General features: G+C 36.5%; 3 protein-coding genes and 2 pseudogenes across 4 annotated transcripts; 1 reads left to right on the top strand and 4 right to left on the bottom strand.

Annotated features, from left to right (window-relative positions):
- Positions 1-690: 690 nt before the first annotated feature.
- LOC114737402 (scopoletin glucosyltransferase-like) lies at positions 691-2,435 on the top strand. The gene has a single exon (XM_028925326.1). It carries the CDS (start codon positions 744-746, stop codon positions 2,214-2,216), a length of 1,473 nt encoding a protein of 490 aa, XP_028781159.1. The 5' UTR covers positions 691-743; the 3' UTR covers positions 2,217-2,435.
- A 1,349-nt stretch (positions 2,436-3,784) lies between these two features.
- Positions 3,785-5,170, bottom strand: LOC114737377 (UDP-glucose flavonoid 3-O-glucosyltransferase 7-like; annotated as a pseudogene).
- Positions 5,171-9,303: 4,133 nt separating this feature from the next.
- Positions 9,304-13,529, bottom strand: LOC114737381 (UDP-glucosyl transferase 73B2-like; annotated as a pseudogene).
- A 685-nt stretch (positions 13,530-14,214) lies between these two features.
- LOC114737391 (abscisate beta-glucosyltransferase-like) lies at positions 14,215-15,763 on the bottom strand. The gene is given in 2 exon segments (XM_028925314.1): positions 14,215-14,659; positions 14,662-15,763. Coding segments are annotated over 2 exon segments (1,440 nt in total). The 3' UTR covers positions 14,215-14,321.
- Positions 15,764-16,505: 742 nt separating this feature from the next.
- Positions 16,506-19,850, bottom strand: LOC114737392 (CBS domain-containing protein CBSX2, chloroplastic). Of its 2 annotated transcripts, none has more exons than XM_028925315.1 (8): positions 19,483-19,850; positions 19,292-19,379; positions 19,131-19,195; positions 18,561-18,609; positions 18,139-18,191; positions 17,125-17,240; positions 16,878-16,935; positions 16,506-16,788 (listed from the first exon to the last, which is right to left on the bottom strand). In XM_028925315.1, the coding sequence occupies exons 1-8, from the start codon at positions 19,684-19,686 to the stop codon at positions 16,705-16,707; spliced, it is 717 nt and encodes a 238-aa protein (XP_028781148.1). In that variant the 5' UTR covers positions 19,687-19,850; the 3' UTR covers positions 16,506-16,704. The 2 variants fall into 2 exon arrangements, with proteins under 2 accessions (XP_028781148.1, XP_028781149.1); XM_028925316.1 differs by having other exon boundaries at positions 19,504-19,849.
- Positions 19,851-20,996: the final 1,146 nt, after the last annotated feature.

Here is a 20,996-nt window from a genome sequence, read left to right as displayed (position 1 = left end):
ATCTGATGACTGATGGTAGTCTTTTTTAACCTAGCTGACAGGGTCGCTCAAAAAATAAACAGAGGCGTGCCTATTTGAAAAGCCATCCATAGCCGAACCTATAATAAAGCAATTGAACGCCGGGACCACATAACCCAACCCAAGATTGTAAACAATAATTTTAACATTAATTACTACTTTCAATCTTAATTATAAGATCTAATTTAACTTTTAATTTGATTTTAAAATATTTATAATAAATATATGTTGTCTTTTCTAAAATATCATTACTAATCAAGTGTATTGGTTAGAACTATTATTATTAGAAAGACTATCTTAAAAAATATATAAATATGAGATAAAATGAATTAAAATATTATATTTAGAATAAAATAAAAATTAAATTAGATTTTATATTAAATATCCGAAATAATATTATTTAATCAAATAAAATTGTTCTGGGCAAAAAGGAAAATCTAGAATTAGAAATGTCCAAGAGTATATTCACGTTCATTCTCGTGCGGGCCATACTAGGGCCGCAAAAGTCAAAGCTTGACATTGACCATGCCAAGATGGTGGTCCCGCTAACCCCCCTCCCTTGTCAGTTAATTAGTCCGAGCAACGACTTTGACCCACCTATCTATCTGATGCACGCAATTTCCTAGAGGTTCTATTCATATCTTCTCATCATCGTCTTTCTCTTCAGAAATTCCCAGAACCCTAAAGTCTCAAACATCAAAACTTGCTCTCCCAGAAAGCAACACATGGCTAGTGAAGGCCAGAATCACCGACTCCACATATTCTTCTTCCCCTTCCCTGCTCATGGCCACATGATCCCCACTGTTGATATGGCTAAACTTTTTGCTGGCAGAGGCGTCAGAGCCACCATCGTCACCACCCCTCTCAACCTTCCTCTCATTTCCAGATCAATACAAGAATCCATAGCACTTGGCCTTGCCATCAATCTCGTATCCATCAAATTCCCATGTGCAGAAGCTGGTTTACCAGAAGGCTGCGAAAACGCTGACGCTGTCTCTTCCTATTCGATGGTGCCGGCCTTCTTCGAAGCAACGACGATGCTCCAAGAGCCTCTTGAGCAGCTCCTGCGAGAACACCACCCAGATTGCCTCATTGCTGGTTCCTTCTTCCCGTGGGCCACTGATTCTGCAACCAAATTTGGGATTCCCAGGATTGTGTTTCATGGGACTGGGTTTTTCCCTTTATGTGTGAGTGAATCTATAACAGCCCACCAACCTTACAAGGATGTTGTGTCTGATTCAGAGCCGTTTGTGATTCCTAACCTCCCAGGAGTCGAGATTCAAATGACAAGAAAGATTTTGCCTAGTTTCTTTATGACCGATGAAGATACTTTCCTTACGAGAATGTTTAAAGCCGCAAAGCAATCTGTGGTGAAGAGCTTCGGGGTGGTAGTGAATAGCTTCTACGAACTGGAGGGGATATACGCAGATCATTATAAGAAAGTACTTGGAAGAAAAGCATGGCATATAGGCCCCGTTTCTCTCTGCAACACAGACAACAAAGAAAAATCATACAGAGGAAAGCAAGCTTCCATGGATGCACAAGACTGCTTGAAGTGGCTCGACTCCAAGAAACCCAACTCAGTTCTTTACATCTGCTTCGGAAGTAGATCAGACTTCACCGAAAATCAGCTCAGAGAAATAGCCATGGGTCTGGAAGCTTCTGGACAGAATTTCATCTGGGTTGTAAGGAAAAGCAAGAAGGGCAACAAAGAAGAAGGAGATGGCGATCAAGATGAAGGGTGGCTCCCAGAAGGATTTGAGAAGAGGATTGAAGGTAAGGGGCTGATCATCAGAGGGTGGGCCCCACAAGTGTTGATTCTGGATCATGAAGCCACAGGTGGTTTCGTGACGCACTGCGGGTGGAATTCAACACTGGAAGGTGTGAGCGCAGGAGTACCAATGGTGACGTGGCCTGTGTCTGCAGAACAATTTTACAATGAGAAGTTAATCACAGAAGTGCTGAGGATTGGGGTGGCAGTGGGTGTTAAGAAATGGGTTCCAGTGGTAGGGGATTATATAGAGAAGGAGGCGGTTGGGAAGGCAGTGAAGGCGATAATGGAAGGAGAAGAAGCAGAGGAAATGAGAAACAGAGCGAAGAAACTTGCGAGGATGGCGAGGGAGACTGTGGAGGAAGGAGGATCTTCTCACTCTGACTTGAATTCTCTCATCGAAGAGCTTGCTGATCTCTCAAAATGAACGACGCTGCGTTTTGTCTTTCGATTTGCGTCTAATAAAGGATCCTTTGACTCTTATGGATTCCTCTGCTACCATGAGATTCATACGATCAATAATGTTCTGAGTCAATGTAGAGGTTCCTTTGTTTAAGAAGCTTAAGAAGATTTTACTATATTTTATAAAATTTTTACAGTCAACGTAGAGAAAAAATATATGAATGTATGTGTTTAAGATTTGAAAATTTTAAATAAGAGTAAATGAAATTTTTGAAGGGAAGGGGGTGTAATTTTTCATGGAGTTCATATAGAATCTTTCTCCTTTGTGGGATGCAAATGCCCTCTAATTTTCAACACATTCCCATCTTTAAATTCAAAGAACTCATACGCATCTGCATTCTTTGCCTAGTTTTTTTTTTGTCATTTTTTAAATTTCTCAACTTTACGCTGAAGCTTCACTTTCCCCTTGCAAGATCATTTTCAATTTCTCAATTTCTCAACTATACTATCGTCATTTTCATCTTTACAGACTTTTTCCACTGTTCATTAAAAAAAATTCTTCATATATAACCACCTATACCTTTAATGTTTAGATATTTCTTGTATCTGTGCGTAAAATTCAATTTTATTAACATTGCATCAAATTATACTCATGACGTCCTTTATGAAAAAAATAAATAAATCACGTAATACACTAAAAAACCTAAACAATAGTTTAATAGTTATCATCATTTTGTTCTTATCTTTTGTCGCTGGAGCTTTGTTCTTGTTTGATGTGATGAGCTGATGCATTGTTTTAAGAGAAAATTAAGCACAGGTCTCGTAAAACAAATTTTATTCATTTAAGGTCCCACAACGTAGTGGGACCTGTATGTAATTTTCTCTTGTTTTAAGGAGCTGACACAGTGGCCCAAAATTTGACGTAGAAAAACTGAAAAATGCCGACCAAAGCCGAACCCATTAAGCAATTGAACACTAGGACCATGTAAACAATAATTTCAATATTAATTATTACCTCCAAATATATTACTATAAGTGTTAGTTATTTATTTATTTTTTTAAAATAATAATTACGTGTTAAAAATCTTTAGATGAATGAAGATCATATAATAAATAAGTATTAATTTATTTGACTACAGTATAATAGTTGAGTTCAACTCCACGAGGTAAGAATTAAGGATATATAACGTTTTTTTCAGAACAAATTAAATACTCCTCCGGTCCTTAATATAAGACCCATTTAACTAATTTGATTAGATTAAGGAAGTTAGGTAAGTTAGTTAATTATAAAAAAAGTGACATATTTTTCCTAAAACACTATAATAATCTTTCTTAATACCTCATCTCCCTCTTCTACTTGATTATAGTTGAGGGAGTATTCATAGGGGTAATTTAGAGAAAATTGGTAAATATGAGAAATATATATTATATTTAGGACCAAAACCAACTCAAGAATTGAGTACTATATTAAGGACCGGAGGAGTATATTATCGGATACCCAGTAAACTGAACTTGAATGCCAAGCACGATCATCTGATCTCTTCAAGAAACCATCACTACTAGGCGACCACGAGACCTAAGTTGGTGAATCAAGTCATCCAAGTCCAGTCACGATGATCCTCCTTCTTCCATAGCCTCCCTCGCCAAGCTCGCAAGTTTCTTCGCTCTCTTTCTCATTTCTTGCGCTTCTTCTCCAACCATTATTCTTCTCACTGCCTTCTCAATGGCTTCCCTTTTTACACTGTCCCCCACTACTTTCACCCATTTCTTCACCCCCACAGGAACCCCTATTCTGGGAACTTCTGTGACTAACTTCTCATTGTAAAACTGTTCTGCAGATACCGGCCATGTCACCATTGCCACTCCTGCGCTCACTCCTTCCAACGTTGAATACCACCCACAATGTGTCACAAACCCACCTATCGATTCATGATCAAGAATCAGTACTTGCGGGGCCCATCCTCCGATGATCATACCCTTACCTTCAATCCTCTTCTCAGATCCTTCAGGTAGCCATTTCTGTCTGTCTTTTTGTTATTGTTGGTCCTCTTTGGTTCTCCTCACAACCCAGATGAAATCTTGTCCCGACGCTTCTAGACCCATTGCTATTTCTCTGAGCTGAGAGTCCGTGAAGTTTGCTATGCTGCCGAAGCAGATGTAAAGGAGTCAAGCCATTTCAAGCATTCTTGTTCATTGATGGAAGCTCGTTTCCCTCTGTTTGCCTTCCCCCCCCCCCCCAATGTTCTTATTCAGTAGCGAAACAGGGAAACAGGGCCTCTATGCCATGTTTTTCTTCCAATTAACTTTTGGTAATGATCTGCGTAGACCTTCTCCAGTTCGTAGAAGCTATTCACAATCACCCCGAAGCTTCTCCCTGCTGATTCCGTCATTTCCTTCCTTCGTCTCGCCAACTCAGAGTCGTTGTCGTCGTTCAAGATGTAGTCCGGCAAAACCATCCTGGTCAGTTTAATCTCTCCGGGAAGGTTCGGAATCACAAAGGGCTCTGATTCAGATGAAACAGTCTTATGAGGTTGATAGAGTCTTGTACACTCAGCGGCACACAGAGAGAAAGAACTAGTCCCATGAAACACAATCCTCGGAATCCCGAACTTGTCTGCAGAATCTGTCGCCCACTGGGCTTCGGCGATGATGCAATGTGGGTGGTGATGATGCAACAGTCGCTCGAAAAAATTAAAGACAGGGAGGGGATAGAGTGGACATGTTTGCAGCCTTCGGGCAGACCAACCTTGAGGAGGGGAATTTGATGGCTACGATGTTGATGTTGGAATTCGAAGGAGTAGTTTTGGATTTCCTGATGATTCTGGAAACAAGAGGGAGGTTTAATGGTGGTGTAGCCACAATGGTGGCTCTGACCCCTCTTGTAGCAAAGAGTCTGGCCATATCAAGTGTTGGTATGAAGGGGCCATGAGCAGGAAAGGGAAGGAAGAATACGTGAAGTTTGTGATTTTCACTATTCATGGCTTTTACTTTTGCACATGAGATGAGAGTAGCGAGAGACATCAGAAGTTCAAGGATGACAGAAAGTTCACAGTTTTGAAAACACAGGGGTAAGATGAAACCATTGCATGAATATATATATATATATATATATAGGCTGACGTGTCCGTGAGCTATTTGAGTTTTTCTTGAAACGTGGCTTTATTAGTAATAGCATATAATTTGATACTTCTGTCCTTAATACAAGACTCATTTAACTAATTTGATTAGATTAAAAAAGTTAGGTAAGTTAGTTAATTAAAAAAAAAGTGACACGTTTTTTCTAAAACACCATAATCATATTTCTTAATATCCCCTCTCCCTCTTCTACTTGATTATGATTGAGGGAGTATTTATAGGGATAATTTAGAGAAAATTAATAAATATGAGAAATGAATCTCATATTTAGAACTAAAACCAACTTAAAAATTAGACCTTATATTAGGGATCCGAAGAGTATTATATTTTAAGAGACTTGCGTGCATGTCGCGTCCTAGGGACAGGGAGAAAAATTAGTCAATCGGGCTACAGGAACTCGTGGAAAATTATATAATGACAACCCTGGTCACGATAATTAGAAGTTAGGTTCTTCGTATGAATTGAGGTTCACACTGTGACATACTCCTCCGGTCCTAATTATAAGATCCAATTGACTTATTTAAGGAGATTAAGGAAGTAAGTTAAGTTAGTTATTTATAATAAATAAGTGTTGTTATTCCTAAAATATCCTTGCTAATTAAGTATATAGACTAAAACTATCATTATTAGAAGGATTATCTTGGAAAAAAATGCATAAATATAAGAGAGAAAATGGATTGGGTCTTATAATTAGGACCAAATAAAAAGTCAAATTGGGTCTTATAATAAGGACCGGAGGAGTATATACATATTTCACGTGACAAATTACGAGGTTTAATCACATAAGCTATAGCTAGCTAATACAATACATTACGGATTTGACACTCAGAATACAACATGAATCATGCATATGCAAGTAAGAAATAAGAAAACAAGTTAAAAAAATCAACTTCGACGAATATTTTTACGCACAGGCCAGCTTCGTACGTAATATTTTAATTATTTGTTTTGAAGGTAAACCTAAACAAATTAAAATTTCTTAACGCGGGAGAATCATGTCAAAGAATATCATAAACATAAAAAGTTTAAGAATAAAAAAGTACATAATCTTTTAAAATTAGTTTAATATTGTCTTTTCCGAACGATTTGTTTTCACTTTTCACCACCTAATTCCTTTTTTCCCCCCTCAAAAATTAGATGGGGGTTAAACTAGTCTTTTGGGGCTTTGAATCCATCATTTTCTCATATAAGGGGATCACTTTAGTTTGTCGACAATGCACTCAAATGTACCTAATATTAACTCTATAAATTATTTTATCCAAAATAAACTCTACTCCCTCTATCCTTTATTATAAGATCTTTTTAACTAAATTGTGTGATTTAAGAAAACAGTTAAAATTAATTAAAAGCAATTAATAGGTAGCAAATATAATTTTTTCTAAATATACCCTATATACAAATAGGTAAATGTGAGAGAGTAATAATGAGATAAATGAAGAAAGAAAATAGATTAAATGCATTGCATTAGGGGTGAAATAGGTAATAATATATTAAATACTTAGACAAACTCTAAAAGGATCTTATAAAAAGGATAAACCCATTCAAAAAATTGAATCTTATAACAAGAGACAGAGTAGTATACGTTATAAAATCGCACCAGTTCTAAAGGCTTACCAGACCCGTCCTTAACAACTACAAGAACCCCAACTCTTAGCATCTCGGTCACTACTTTATATTGAGCAATGCTCTAACAATATTTTATGGCCACCCATCATCACGAAAATGCATAAGGAGAAGAGTAGTCAAGATCAATTACGAACTTAAAATTATGGTTATTATATAAGCTACCAAATACCCATATTATATATATTTATATGCCAAAATCGATATTTATAGATTCAAAATCATGGTTATCTCATAATTAGCTGCCAAACACTCCTTATACATTCCAAATTAAAATCAATTATGAACCATACGTTGTGGTTATCTTATCAGCTATTAATACCTCCTTCCCAATTATACTTTCCTAAGGATTTATCCAAACACCCTATTTTCAAATGCATGCTTATAAATCAGTTTAATAATTATGTCTTGCTCTAACACTAATCCAAATGCATAAGAAGCATGTGAGGCCGGCCGCTTCATAATTGATGGTCTTATTATTAATTTTAATCGAAATGTAATTAATTGGTTATTCTAATAAAAATGGGTTATTTGATCCATAATCTCATAAACGATTTAATCAAAGTAGTGTTTAAATGGGTATATGCAAACACCTTGGGTTTCAATCTGTAGGTCAAAGATGACAAATAGGAAAAAGTATATCCACACACACACACACATCCTTGCATTCTTATAAAATCGCTTGATTAATGAGCCATGCACTTATTTCAAACAGTGTAATGCACAATCTTTAATTGAACAAAGATCATATAAATAAGGTATTGATTTATTTGATTGTGACAATGGAAGTGAGCTCCATACGAAGTGGGGTTATTTCTTTTTTCTTACTTGAAAGTTTACTTTAATTAATCTAAGCCAAATTATTTTATGAGGCCATTTATTAGCACTAATAACTATTCATAAATCCGTCCATGATATCAATGTTTACGAAGATTGATCTCATACAATTTGGAACTAGTTTCGGTATGATCACCGTGATGCTTATATCTGCAATGAAATTTAAACCATGAAGATGTAATTTTAATAGTATAGATTTAAAATTTTTAACTAGTAATTTTTAAATAAAAATATTTTTAAAAAAAACTTAAAGAGATCACATATATTTTGAATTATGCACCTATTAAAGAAAAATAATTTTAAAAAAATATTAAATACTAAATCTCAACTATCTATACTAATTTTGAATGATTTAATTCGATAAGCATCATAATACTCATCATTACAATGAGTACTGAAATTGATTCCCATACAGTTTCAAACATATTAGAGACTGTCTCTTTGGTGCTTCAAAAAAAAGAAATTTTAAAAAAAACTAAATCTCAACCATTCAAATTAAATTTGAATAGTTGGGATTTGACGCTCATTGTAAATAAATTATCTCTCTCAGGGAATCATACGCTGCTGGAGGGAGCCTAGTTATGACAGTGTCGGAGGACAACACGGAGCGGAGATTGGGAGATTAATCCCAGCGACAGTTATTCGGGTGAAGCCAATGCCATGGAAGGAGAAGCCCCGGGACATTGAAGACAACGGAGTGAATTCGACGTTGCAGGAAGAGCATCTGCCGCCGAAGGCGACATAAACAACGGCGCTGGGGGTGGAAAGTAAGGAATAAGAGAACATTTTCTGGTAGTTTTTGGTGGTTTGTTCAACGAAGGAGAGAGCGTCGCCGCCAAGGCCACGCAATCCGGTGATGCCGCGGAAGAGACCTCGGTTCTTCCGGACGTCGGTGTGGGAGATATGGTTAGTATATGCTTCGCGCAGTACCCGACGGAGAAGCATCAAGAGCCAGCACTTGTGGGCTTATACGGATGATGTTAGGGGCCATTTTTCCCCATCTGAAAATAAAAGTTAGTTTTGATGATGTGAGGATCAAGGTTAACAAGCGACCAGGCATTAATAAACCACCCAAATCTTCCGATCGTTGACCAAAACCAGCGAAAAATTCAATATACTACCTCTGGTCCTAAATATAAGAGCCAATTAACTAATTTGAGTAGATTAAAAAAATAGGTTAAATTAGTTATTTACAATAAATAAGTGTTGTCTTTTCTAAAATATCCTTACTAATCAAGTTTATTGGCTAGAATTGCTGTTATTAGAAGGATTATCTTAGAAAAAATAGATAAATATGAGAGATAAAGTAGATTGGGGTTTTATATTTATAGGATTAAAATAAAAGTCAAACGAGATTTTACATTAAAGACTGGAGGTAGTATATAAGATTTTTGTTTAGAACAAATATACTACATTATTGCCTGTTGTTTTTCCCTCTATGACCATATTATCATTGGATAACGTGAAATTGAACCGAAATGTCAAGCAGAATAATGTTATCTTGAAGAAACCATCACTCAGTGACCACGAGACTTAAGCTGTTGAATTAAGTCATCCAAGTCCGAGGACAATGATCCTCCTTCTTCCATAGCCTCCCTGGCCATGCTCGCAAGTTTCTTTGCTTTTTTTCTCATTTCTTGTGCTTCTTCTGCCGCCATTACTCTACTCACTGCCTTCTCAATGGCTTCTTTTTGCACACTATCTCCCACTACTCTAACCCATTTCTTTACCCCCACATGGACCCCCAATTCTAAGAACTTCTGTGACTAACTTCTCATTGTAAAACTGTTCTGCAGACACAGGCCATGTCACCATTGGTACTCCGGCACTCACTCCTTCCAACGTTGAATTCCACCCACAATGCGTCATGAACCCGCCGATGGATTCATGATCAAGGATCACTACTTGTGGCGCCCATCCTCCTATGATCAGCCCCTTCCCTTGTATTCTCTTCTTAAATCTTCTTAAATCCTTCAGGTAGCCATTTCTGTTTGTCTTTTTGTTCTTGTTGGTCCTCTTTGGTTCTCCTCACAACCCAGATGAAATCTTGTCCCGACGCTTCTAGACCCATTGCTATTTCTCTGAGCTGATAGTCCGTGAAGTTGGCTATGCTGCCGAAGCAGACGTAAAGAACTGAGTTGGGTTTTTTGGAGTCAAGCCATTTCAAGCATTCTTCTTCATTAGTTGGTTGTGACAATGGTGGCTCTGACACCTCTTGCAGCGAAAAGTCTGGCCATATCAACTATTGGTATTATGTGGCCATGATCAGGGAAGGGAAGGAAGAGTATGTGCAGTTTATGATTTTCACTATTCATAGTTTTAATTTTGATTTTGCAGATAAAGGGATATATAGTGACAGAGAGAAGCTTCGGGATGAGAGCAAGTAGAGTTATGAAAAGACGGACAGGGAGAATTAAGAAGAAGATGACAATGGGATGTTTCAGAGTGTGAGAGACTGAGGAATTAATAATTAGTAATAAGTTGAGGGATTTGTCTTGGAGGACGATGAAACCATTTGCATGAAATTTATAAGGTGTGTGAACTGGTGGGTGGTGGGTCATGCGTTTTTGGCTGGTAAATATGCTTTTACTATTTTACTATACTCGTGGAGGTCGTGTGCAAGAAATAGAGATAACTAATTAATTTCGCTAAAGGAACTCATCATTAAACTCGTGCCTTAAATCATAAATAATACGGTTTTAAACTCTAAAACCCCCTATCGTTAAAAAAAATAATAAAGAATAGAAATTAAAGGAATCCAGAAAGGAAATTGTATGCTACTCGTGATCCTTTGGGAATGAGTTTTCGGGGAAAGGAGGCCCAACAGCGAGTTTCCCAAAGTGATGCACGCAGAGCCCATTGATGCAGTAGATTCGGGTGAGTTTGGGGCGGGTCCTTTTTTGTTTTTTTTTTGAGGACTGATTGGGGCGGGTCTAATCCCGCAAATTGATCAGAAGCCTAGAGAATTTATTCCGATTTTTGGGCCCCAAGATAACATTTGGTAGGAAACATTAAAAATAAGATATAAAAATTAGGATTGAGATTGAAAAAATAGTATTTAATATGAAAAATTACTTACTACATAAGATTTGACAAACTCACCTATGTGTAATTGGAGAGTACCATAGGAGAAGTAGTATTCTCCAATCCTACTTTCAGAAGTTTACTTAATTCCATATAACAAGTAATTACTCATGTTAAAAAAATTTTAATAATTTTTTTCAATTACAATCTCAGTTTCTATCCCTCATCTTTAATGCTTTGCATCAAACGGGACCTAAAATAATTATTTTGGGGGTAGGGCAATTGGAGATAGGCAAATAGAAAAAGAATTAAGTGATGAGCAATGGAGCATAACTACTAGTCTGTTTGGCATCACGCTCATACCCCTCAAACCGACTTCTCCACTGGAAAATGATGAAAAAAGCAACTTTTTATTTAAATGTCATGTTTGGAGTGGTGATAGAGGTAAATGGGCTTATGTCTAAAAAGAGTTTTTTTCCAAAAGCTCCAATTCATTGTTTCCGACTTCTCCACAGCAAGTTTGGATATGCGGGGCCCATGAGTGAGGGAGGAGAGAGAATGCTTTATGCATGATGTGTATTTTTTTAAAAATTTTTTAGCCTAGCCATTTTTTAATGTTAAAGAAATTATTTTTTGAATAATAAAACCATTTTTAAAAATAAATTTATTATTTTTTATTATTTTCTATCATATTTATAAAATCTATGGAAAATTGAGAAAAATGTTGTATTAAAAATTTAATTAGTAAGAAGTAATTGATAAATTTTTATATACTAAGTGTAAATATTATAGATATAGAATGCTTGTATTATGATTTAAATCCTTCTCATGAATTATATTTTTAATAGGAGGACTTTTTCTCAATTTTTCCTAAAATTTAAATATATTATTTTAGTTTTAATTATTCTTAAAAATAACTATTTTTATTTTTATAATTATAATTTTAATTAAATATGTATCATTCAATAAAATTTATGTCATTTTCAGTCATTTTATATCTAAACTTACTTTTACATTTATCATCTAAATAAGTTTTAGCTTCTCAAATTGGCTTTTTTAGAAAACTCAATCCAAACATAAATCACATTATACTATATGACTTTTACTCAATCTGACTTCTATAAAAGTCAGATTTAAAAAAAGTTACTTCTGTCATTGCTATCCCAAACACACCCTACCTCATCAGCACCTCCATAAAAGAACTACAAGACTCATCAACAGCACTGATTAGATTCTGCTTTTCACTTCATGTTAAGTTTTTTTTTAAATTTTTGTAATACTTCATGTTTAGTTCTAATGAATGAGCCTAGTCCCCCCCCCCCGGTTTTTTTTTCCTCTTCAGCTTATTAATTATAGGGTTAAAGTACGCCCAGCACCCCAAACTATTTTTCCAAGTGCATCCAGTGTTCTAAAGTAATTTTTGGTGCGTCCAGTATCTCAAACTAATTAAAACGGTGCATCCAATGTCCCAAACTAATTAAAACGGTGCATCCATATCCCGAGCTAACAAAAAAGTTAAGTTTGACCGTTAGTTGACCGAAAAATCTGACATGACGGATAGTAGGTGTCTGATGTGTATTATTTTGACGAGTTAAGGTGCGCATAGCACCCTGAACTATTTTTCCAGGTGCGCTCAGTGTCATAAACTAATTTTTGGTGCATCCCGTGTCCCAAACTAATTAAAACGGTACGTCCACATCCCAGGCTACCAGGCTAACAGAAAAGTCTCGTTTGATTGTTACCTTGTTGATTTAGCCAAGGAACAAAAAACCAGACCGGATACTAAACCGGTTGAGGTAGTGGTTCAAGGGTTAATGGGTCAGATCGGGGTCAACTCGGGATCAAACCGGTCATATTAAAATAATATAATTTAATTAAAAATGACAAAATATAACAATACTAATAATTACTAATAACAAAATATAAAGAAATACAATAAGAATTTGATTGTAATAATAATAAAGTATAACAATATTGAGAATTTTGATCTTTATAATTTTTCAATAACTAAAATTAATAGTTATTGATACCAAAGTCATCATCAAAATTCATTTAAATCTATAATAATTGAGATATTAGGAGTTAAATGAGAAAAAATAGGACAAATGTCAATATATTTATTTAAACCGGTTCATACCGGTTTTTACCGGTTCACACCGGTTTGACCGGTTCAATCCGGTTTGAACCGGTCCCCGGTTTAGCTTATGAACCAGACCAGACCATTGATCGGTTCATCGGTTTACTGATTGAACCGGCCGGTCCGGTTCAATTTTTTTACACTGGATTCAGCTGAAGGTTGACCGAAAAATCCTACATGACGGACACGCAGGCGTCTGATGTGTATTATTTTGACTGAAAATTCAATTTATTTCCTCCTCTTCTAACATTTATCTTCTGCCAATTTTTAAACTTAAAAAAAAGAAAGACCATCTATCCACCCTCTTAAATCCTGGTACATGTACCACCCATTCAACCCCATCCTCGTCTTTAACATTTTATCCCATTTCTTCTACCACTCCAATTTGAAACCACAACCGCTATCACAGCACATTTCCATCTTCATCTCTGTCGACTCCTCATCCGACTCGCATTTGCTTCCCTCCTTGTAGAACACAATAAACTTCTCCTTGGTCACTCCATCGACATCGTCGTCGCCTTCTGAGAAAACACCCGCCACCACCGGGCTTGTCTCGGGAGCTTTAGTCAAAATAATACACATCAGACGCTTGCGCTGAATCAGCAAGGTAACTGTCAAACAAGACTTTTCTGTTAGTCTGGGATGTGGACGCACCGTTTTAATTAGTTTGGGACACTTGATACACCAAAAATTACTTTAGGACACTGGGCGTACCTGGAAAAATAGTTCAGGATGCTAGGCGCACCTTAACTCGTCAAAATAATACACATCAGACGCCTACGTGTCCGCCACGTCAGATTTTTTGGTCAACTAACGGTCAAACTTAACTTTTCTGTTAGCTCGAGATATGGATGCACCGTTTTAATTAGTTTGGGACACTTGATGCACCGAAAATTACTTTAGGACACTGAGTGTACCTGGAAAAATAGTTCGGGATGCTGGGTGTACCTTAACCCTTAATTATATCCAATACTTAAGTTTTCAAATTCTTTTCATGTCTATGATTTCTTGTTTGCATCAGGTCTCATTTCTCCTAAGTTTTTAAACTTCACGCTCATTTAAAGTTCCATTTTAATACTTGACTGAAGTACCCAAATTTGATGGATTATACAAGTGGGAACTGGGAACCATAAGTTCGTACAGTTTTCAATGGCAAATTGAGATCGTAAGCATAAAATTTAAACCAAAAAACCCACAATCGAATCTGCTTGAAACAAAAGTATTTATCCGAATGCTACATTTTAGTGACTAAATTGGGAATTAGGCATCGAAATTGTTATGTAGTTGTGTGTTCCAACTTCCAAGGACTGCTGGAAGATGGATCTTTACAAGCATAATTCCCCAGAAAGGAAAAAAAGGTTAATAACAACTATACTAATTTGCTTTAAAACAAGTTTGGCGGCGACTTGTAAGTTCATGGATCAATGCATCAATATCCGCGTAAGAAGTGCCTCCTTCATCGACAGCTCTTCTTGCTTTGGCTGCAATGTCTCTGATTCTCTCTCTCATCTCCTCTGCTTCTTCACTCTTAGTCATCACTTTCTTCACCGCCTTCTCCATTTTATCTCTCCTCACTAGCTCTCTCCGTTCATCCTGCCATGAAACCCACTCTCGACTTCCCACCTCCGCTCCAACCTTCAAAACCCTAGTGACCAGCTTCTCGTTCGTAAATTGCTCCGCCGATAACGGCCACGTTATCATGGGAACCCCGAACTCAACCCTTCCAACGTCGAATTCCACCCACAATGTGTCATAAATCCCCCCACTGATTTATGTTCTAGTATCAAAAGCTGTGGAGCCCAACCCCTTATGATCAAACCTCTGTTCGTTTCTTTCATTCTCTGTTCGAACCCATCTGGGAGCCAATTGTATTCACCCTCTTCCTCTGTTTCGGAGGATTTGAAGATTTTCCCTATAACCCAAATGAATGGTTGATCGCAAGATTCAAGTGCATATGCAATTTCCTTGAGCTGTTCTCGGGGCAATCGAGCTAAACTCCCGAAGCTGATGTACAGAACTGACTTGGGTTCTTTTGAATTCAGCCAATTCAAACAGGATTGTTCGTCAATTGTAGGAATCTTTCCTCTCTCTGTTTTATCCTCTGTGTTTTTGTTACACAGAGATACAGGTCCTACGAGCCATACTCTCGTCTTTATAACATTTCTAAGGTAATCAGCATAAGTGGGTTCCAAATCGTAGAAGCTGTTTGTCACGGTCCCGAAACTATTCTCCTCTGCTTTCTTCCTCCGACCGAATCCTTGAGATGGGTCTTTGATAAATGGCGGAAGCTGCGACCTCGTCAGTTCAATCGGGTCGGGGAGACCCGGAACTACAAAGGGCTCTAAATCGGAACCCAGTTTCTCATGCGGACCATAGTTTGTAACGTTGTGGAAGACACAGCGAGAGAAACACCCACTGCCGTGGAAGACGATCCTTGGGATTCGGAGCTCGTCGATGACATCGGCAGACCAGCGATGGAACATGTCGACGACGATAGCATCAGGACGGAGATCCTCGAGGAGTTGTCGGAGAGGTTGTTGGAGGACAGAGGTGTCTGTGGCGGGGCCAGCGGACATGTCGACGTCGGAGACTTCAACGTTGGGAGGCAGAGTAAGAATACTGATGGGAAGGCCGGATTGTTGGTGTCGAAAGATGGATTTGTGGAACTGAAGGGAGTTAGAGAGGGTGGTGATGATGATGGAGTTGGCTCCGCCATGAGATGCGAAAGCTATTGCGGTGTCGATCATGGGGATCTGATGGCCTCCTCCCACAAAAGGGAAGAAGATCATCTGTACAGGAGAGGTTGCAGAAACCATAGCTTCTGAGAAAGAAAGGAAAAAGGGGAAGTTGAAGTGATGAATTGAGAGGTGATTTACTACATAAATAAAGCTTACAATATAGCGAAGATAGATAGTGAAAGTGAGGAAAAGGGTAGGGATGAAACGTCATGAGTAACATACAAAAGCTTCTTATGAGTAACTATCAGCGAGAGATAAATAGGAGATTCTGACCCTGGGGATTAATAGGGACATTTTAATACTCTTTGGTTACTTAATATAAAACTTACTTAATTAATTTTATTAAATTAAAAAAATTAGATAAATTAATTAATTATAAAAAATATGATATATTTTTTTTAAAACATCATAATCATCTTTCTTAACATCTTTTATTTCTTCCTTTTTCTACTTGATTATGATTGAGAAAGTATTTATAAGAATAATTTAGAAAAAATTAATAAATATGAAAAATAAATCTTATATTTAGAACTAAAATCAACTCAATAATTAGGTTTTATATTAAATACCAGAAGAGTATCTACTAAAAGGTCAAAAAAAAAAGAAAAGAACGTGCGATATTTTCCGGCCAACGTTTACAATACCTATATTGGTCAAATATGCTGATATTGATTAACATGCCTTCCTAATCATCCCATAACACAAGCATTGAATATTGATCTCTATAAGTAACTGGTATACAACGGTTCTGAATGCTGGAATCTATTATATAGCATCAAAGAGGAACTGGACTAATGACTACAAAACGCTAAGCAATCCTACCCAAAATATCGTAAAAAGCCCGTGTAACTTGTCAACATTGTGTATCAAGGAAGCAGATCGATCAATCCCCACCTTCCGCTAAATCGTAGAAGTAGCCCATTGAAAGGTCAGTAAAGAACATCAAAAGTTGCCTTCAGCTCCACCAATGGACTCTCAGCCTTATCCACAGATTTGCTCAAACGACACTCCTGAAACCACTACATGGGCTTCTCATCACTCTCACTAGCACGTTTTGATTGTAAAGCTGCTCTTACGATGTTCCCCCTTGTAATAAGTCCAACCTGAATAACAATAAAACAAAGATCAATGAGAGAAAACAGCAGGACTCAAAAGAACGAAGCTTTTAACAGGAGATGCACAATCTACTTACCAGTTTGCCATCTTCATCTACTACAGGTAATCGGCGATATTTTGTTTCAAGCAACAACCTAACACGAGAAGTGATGAGGTCAGATATCAAGGAACTCGTGCTGATAGATTCCTCGGAAACTTGTGAAATCAAAAGTGGCACTAAGTTGACAACAATGATCTTATAAATAAGAAGAAAATGATGAGTTAGAAATACAGAGATCAAAGACAGAAGTCAATGGCATGGGCCTGGTATGCGAAATCCTTACCTGGCAGCATCTTCCAGATTAGTGGATTTATGAACAACAAGTGGGGTTGGCGTCATTAAGTCCCCCACAACTTTGCCATTTGTCTTACTAAGAAGCTTTTGTATCTCATTGAATGTCTGCCATACAAACAGTAATTAGAAACTGCAGAATGCTAATACTGGTGACTGCCAACTGATAAGGCACACAAGTACAATTTCTCATCTGTTCCATATATAATTCTAGTTATAGATGCAATCTAGTTGTACAAGAAAATCGGTTTATATAAAAATACTGCTTACACAGATATGTGCTGCCCTCTTACCCTATTATCCAGTGAGTTTAAAATGATGCAAGACTGAAAACGAGTTTGTTACCTCAAGCATGTTATTAATGGCTCTTCCGGAAAATACATAAACATGTACAATTCCTCTTCGCAGAAAACAAAGACAGGAGAGAGGGAATAATTGAGGAGAAAAAATACTATATTGCGAATTATGAAAGCAAAAGAGATGAAGTTTAATTTCCTTCATTTATAATTAGTAGTAGTCCATCAAGCATTTCAGGAAAAAAAAAAAAGTGCTACACCCTGAAGGCAACATATATAACAGATACTGGCTGATATACAATGGAAAGAAAATGTCAACAGGGTTTGGCTTTCACTGTTCATAAATTCGGATGTTCATGTATGTTCTCATAAAAAGAATTTGTGCATAGGTGCAGAGTGGCGCATAGTTAAACTGTCCAAGCGCTCAGTCCAAAAAAAAGAAAAAACCCTGTCCAAGTGCAACGTTGTAAATATCATCATTACCATAAACCCAACTACCCTAATGTGAACATAATAGATCTCGCATCAAACTTATCAACGACGTTGCCATAAAACAAATAACTTTTATTCAGTGACTTAGTGTTTCGTCTAACATTAAGTAAAATAGTCTGATAATGAAATATTTCAGGATTGACAGCAATGCTATGGAACAGAGCAAAATTTCACAAAGCAGTACAATAAAAACATAAACAACAATCAAGAAGACATACTTTCCAAGAACTGTCCACATCAGGAAACATGTTTGTTTCACATTGACTGCCACCTAAAGCAGAAGAAAAGAAAAAACAGAAACGAAGGAAAGAAACATTAGCGCCAAATTTGCAATATACACCGGAAAAAAGAAAAAAGAAAAAAGCAGACAAGAACAACATCTGAATCTCTCTGATTAGTTCCAGAATAATATAAAGGGTGAGACTGACATCTGCCTGATGATAGTGTCCAGTGGCCATCTACCATCAAAGAGACTGTGTCACAGACTTCTCTAGAATAATTTAACAGTATAATTAACAACAATGATCTATAAGGGCATAAAGTTTCGTCCAAAATTTACACTAAAAAGTATGCACCATCGTTCTCCGATCTATGAGATGAAATACTATTTCGACTTTCTAATTAAAAATGTCTATATTACCTGATATTGAATCGATTGCTAACAAGTCATAATCTGAGACAACGCCAACCTGCAACCCAAAAAAGAAATCTCAAATGAGAAATTGAAACAATGGAGTCCCACCATGCACCAAGTAAGAGCAAGAAGGACCAAGTCAGGGGCAAAACGTACAATTTCTCTCAACTATACGCTTATCGATTTAATACTAATAATCTTAAAAGCAGCAGCTTAAATATTATAATTCTCCAATAATGGCCTTCTTAACAATTTGATCATATTTTTTATTCTTAACCTGCGCCTCAAAGGAGACAGGTAGCCTGTTCACTCAAGTGATCTTCAGGAAACGAAGTTGATAAAAAAAAAAAGAAAGAATTTAAAAGAGGGAGAAGGCATTAAAATTAAATAATGAGAAAAAGAAAGCTTGATCTGGCAAAAAGAAAGAAAGAAAGGAAGGTTGATACTGTCCGTTCATAAGAAGCCATAAGCCACGCAGTATATTCATAATTTACCACATTTAGTAGGATAGTACAAATGCTTGTTGACTTGTTCTCGTTATTACTGTTAACAAGGTCAAATCAATTTAAAAATTACCAAATTCCATTCATCATCGATTACGGGAAGACCACTGATCCTGTTATTAACGAGAGCCTCCAACGCTGTAACAAAAATAAAAAGCACATGATCACTACGGAAAAGGGAAGAACCACACAACACAGGGAGAGCCATCCTTATCAATTCGTAGTAGTACCAACCTTCCTCAACAGTGGTGGTGATTTTCACAACGTGCAAGTTTTCCTTCTTCGTCATGAAATCAGCCACTCTGTATGTTCCATTCCTACGCTGAAAATTTAAAACCTACATTAAAAAACCAGAACATGCATGCACAGAAAAAAGGAAAAAAAAAAAAACAAAGGACAGAGAGAGAGAGAGAGATAACAACGACAGGTAAGGTATTGATCCGTACTGGAACAGAATTGATGCGGGGGCCAGATGACCCGAGAGCCATGGGGAAACGTCGTCGTTTAAGGAGGGAAGACGCGAGCTGGGAATGCCCAGAATGGCATTGGTGGAGTTGGTGAATGAAAAGGGAAGAAGCGACAGAAAAGCGAGTAAGAGGAAGCGTGGCGGTCAAATTAATGGAAGCCATTAATTAAATTGAAGAAAGATCTTTGAAATCTGGTTTGAATCGAGAGAGACTCTGAAGTGGGAGAAGAGAATAAACAAAAAGGAATCGCGCTTACGCTGTATAATACGATCGGAGAAGAATATAAGGAGAGATCAAAGTAGGAGGCAGGGAGAGAGTAGAAGCCGTGCACGTACTTTACTTTTCTGATTTCGCGGGCGCTGCTCTAATTCCGTTGAACGCGGATTCTCCCACCACTTGCGCGAGAAAAGTCGGTGCCCCCGAATTGGAGACCCCCAAAATAATTTAAATTAATTAATAAAGTGATTATTTAATTATATTTATATGTTAATTTATTCTTTCTATAGTTAAAAATCCAGGGAAGACAGCACTAGGATGAATAATGAGAGCAAAGAAAATGACTTGAGAAGCTCAGTTGGAAGTCAAGAAAACTCAGTTAATAATTATGAGAACTAATAAGTTCGAATTAACTTTTAAGTTTTAACTGTTAAATATTTTTTTCTCAGAGATATAAAGTATCATTTTTGTCGTGAAACTTGAAGTGAAATAAAAATATCTTTGGGAGGGTGCTTATTTTTGTTTAGATCTAATAATAATGCTCAAGTTAAACGTGATAATATTAGATGCCAGACACTATATATATAAGAAAAGAATTACTGATTATTATAGTAATGAAATCTTCTCGTTTTGGAAAGAAAATGTTATTTATTTAAAATCCAAACTTAAGGCTTAGGAGCTACTCCCTCTATTTTTTATTACTAACTCTGAACCTTAATATAAAAGCTAGTTAAGTAATTTGAGTATATTAAAAAAGTTTTTAAAATTAATTATCTATAATAAATAGATATTGTCTTTCTTAAAATACTCTTACTAATCACATGTATTACATGGAACTTCTAGTTGATAGAATATTTAACATGTGTAATTACTACAAAGCTTACTTTTAAAAAATAGATAAATATGAGAGACAAAGTGAATTAGGATTTTATATTTAAAACCAAATTAAATATCAAATTAGCTCTTATATTAAAGACCTAAAATAGTATAAGAGACAATTGTGAAACATGTCATGTTCTTTTTTTTTTTTTTTTAATAAAAGACACTTAGAAGTTGTCTCAAATTTTGCTAGTTGATTTTCTATTTGACTCTGTTTAATTACTCATATTACTCATATCATTACATTTAATTCTCACATATTTTCTCTTTCCCACAATCGCACATTATCTTTTTTTTCCTTATCTATGAGAGTATTTTTGGTAAAAAGATTACATTTTTTATACATTTATTGTTTTCAATTACTTTTGACCAACATA

Source organism: Neltuma alba, unplaced genomic scaffold (assembly GCF_004799145.2).
Source record: "Neltuma alba isolate B1F8T4 unplaced genomic scaffold, ASM479914v2 tig00013437_pilon, whole genome shotgun sequence".
NCBI lineage: Eukaryota > Viridiplantae > Streptophyta > Magnoliopsida > Fabales > Fabaceae > Neltuma > Neltuma alba.
The sequence above is the reverse complement of the archived record's forward strand: the minus strand, read 5'-3'. Positions and strand labels throughout refer to the sequence as shown.

Coding starts and splice junctions, on each gene's coding strand:
- LOC114737402 (XM_028925326.1), top strand. CDS start 744: ATGGCTAGTGAAGGCCAGAATCACCGACTCCACATATTCTTCTTCCCC.
- LOC114737392 (XM_028925315.1), bottom strand. CDS start 19,686: ATGGCTTCCATTAATTTGACCGCCACGCTTCCTCTTACTCGCTTTTCT. Junction 19,380..19,482: donor TACGGATCAATACCTTACCT/GTCGTTGTTATC, acceptor TTAAATTTTCAG/CGTAGGAATGGAACATACAG. Junction 16,936..17,124: donor AATCTGGAAGATGCTGCCAG/GTAAGGATTTCG, acceptor TTCTCGTGTTAG/GTTGTTGCTTGAAACAAAAT.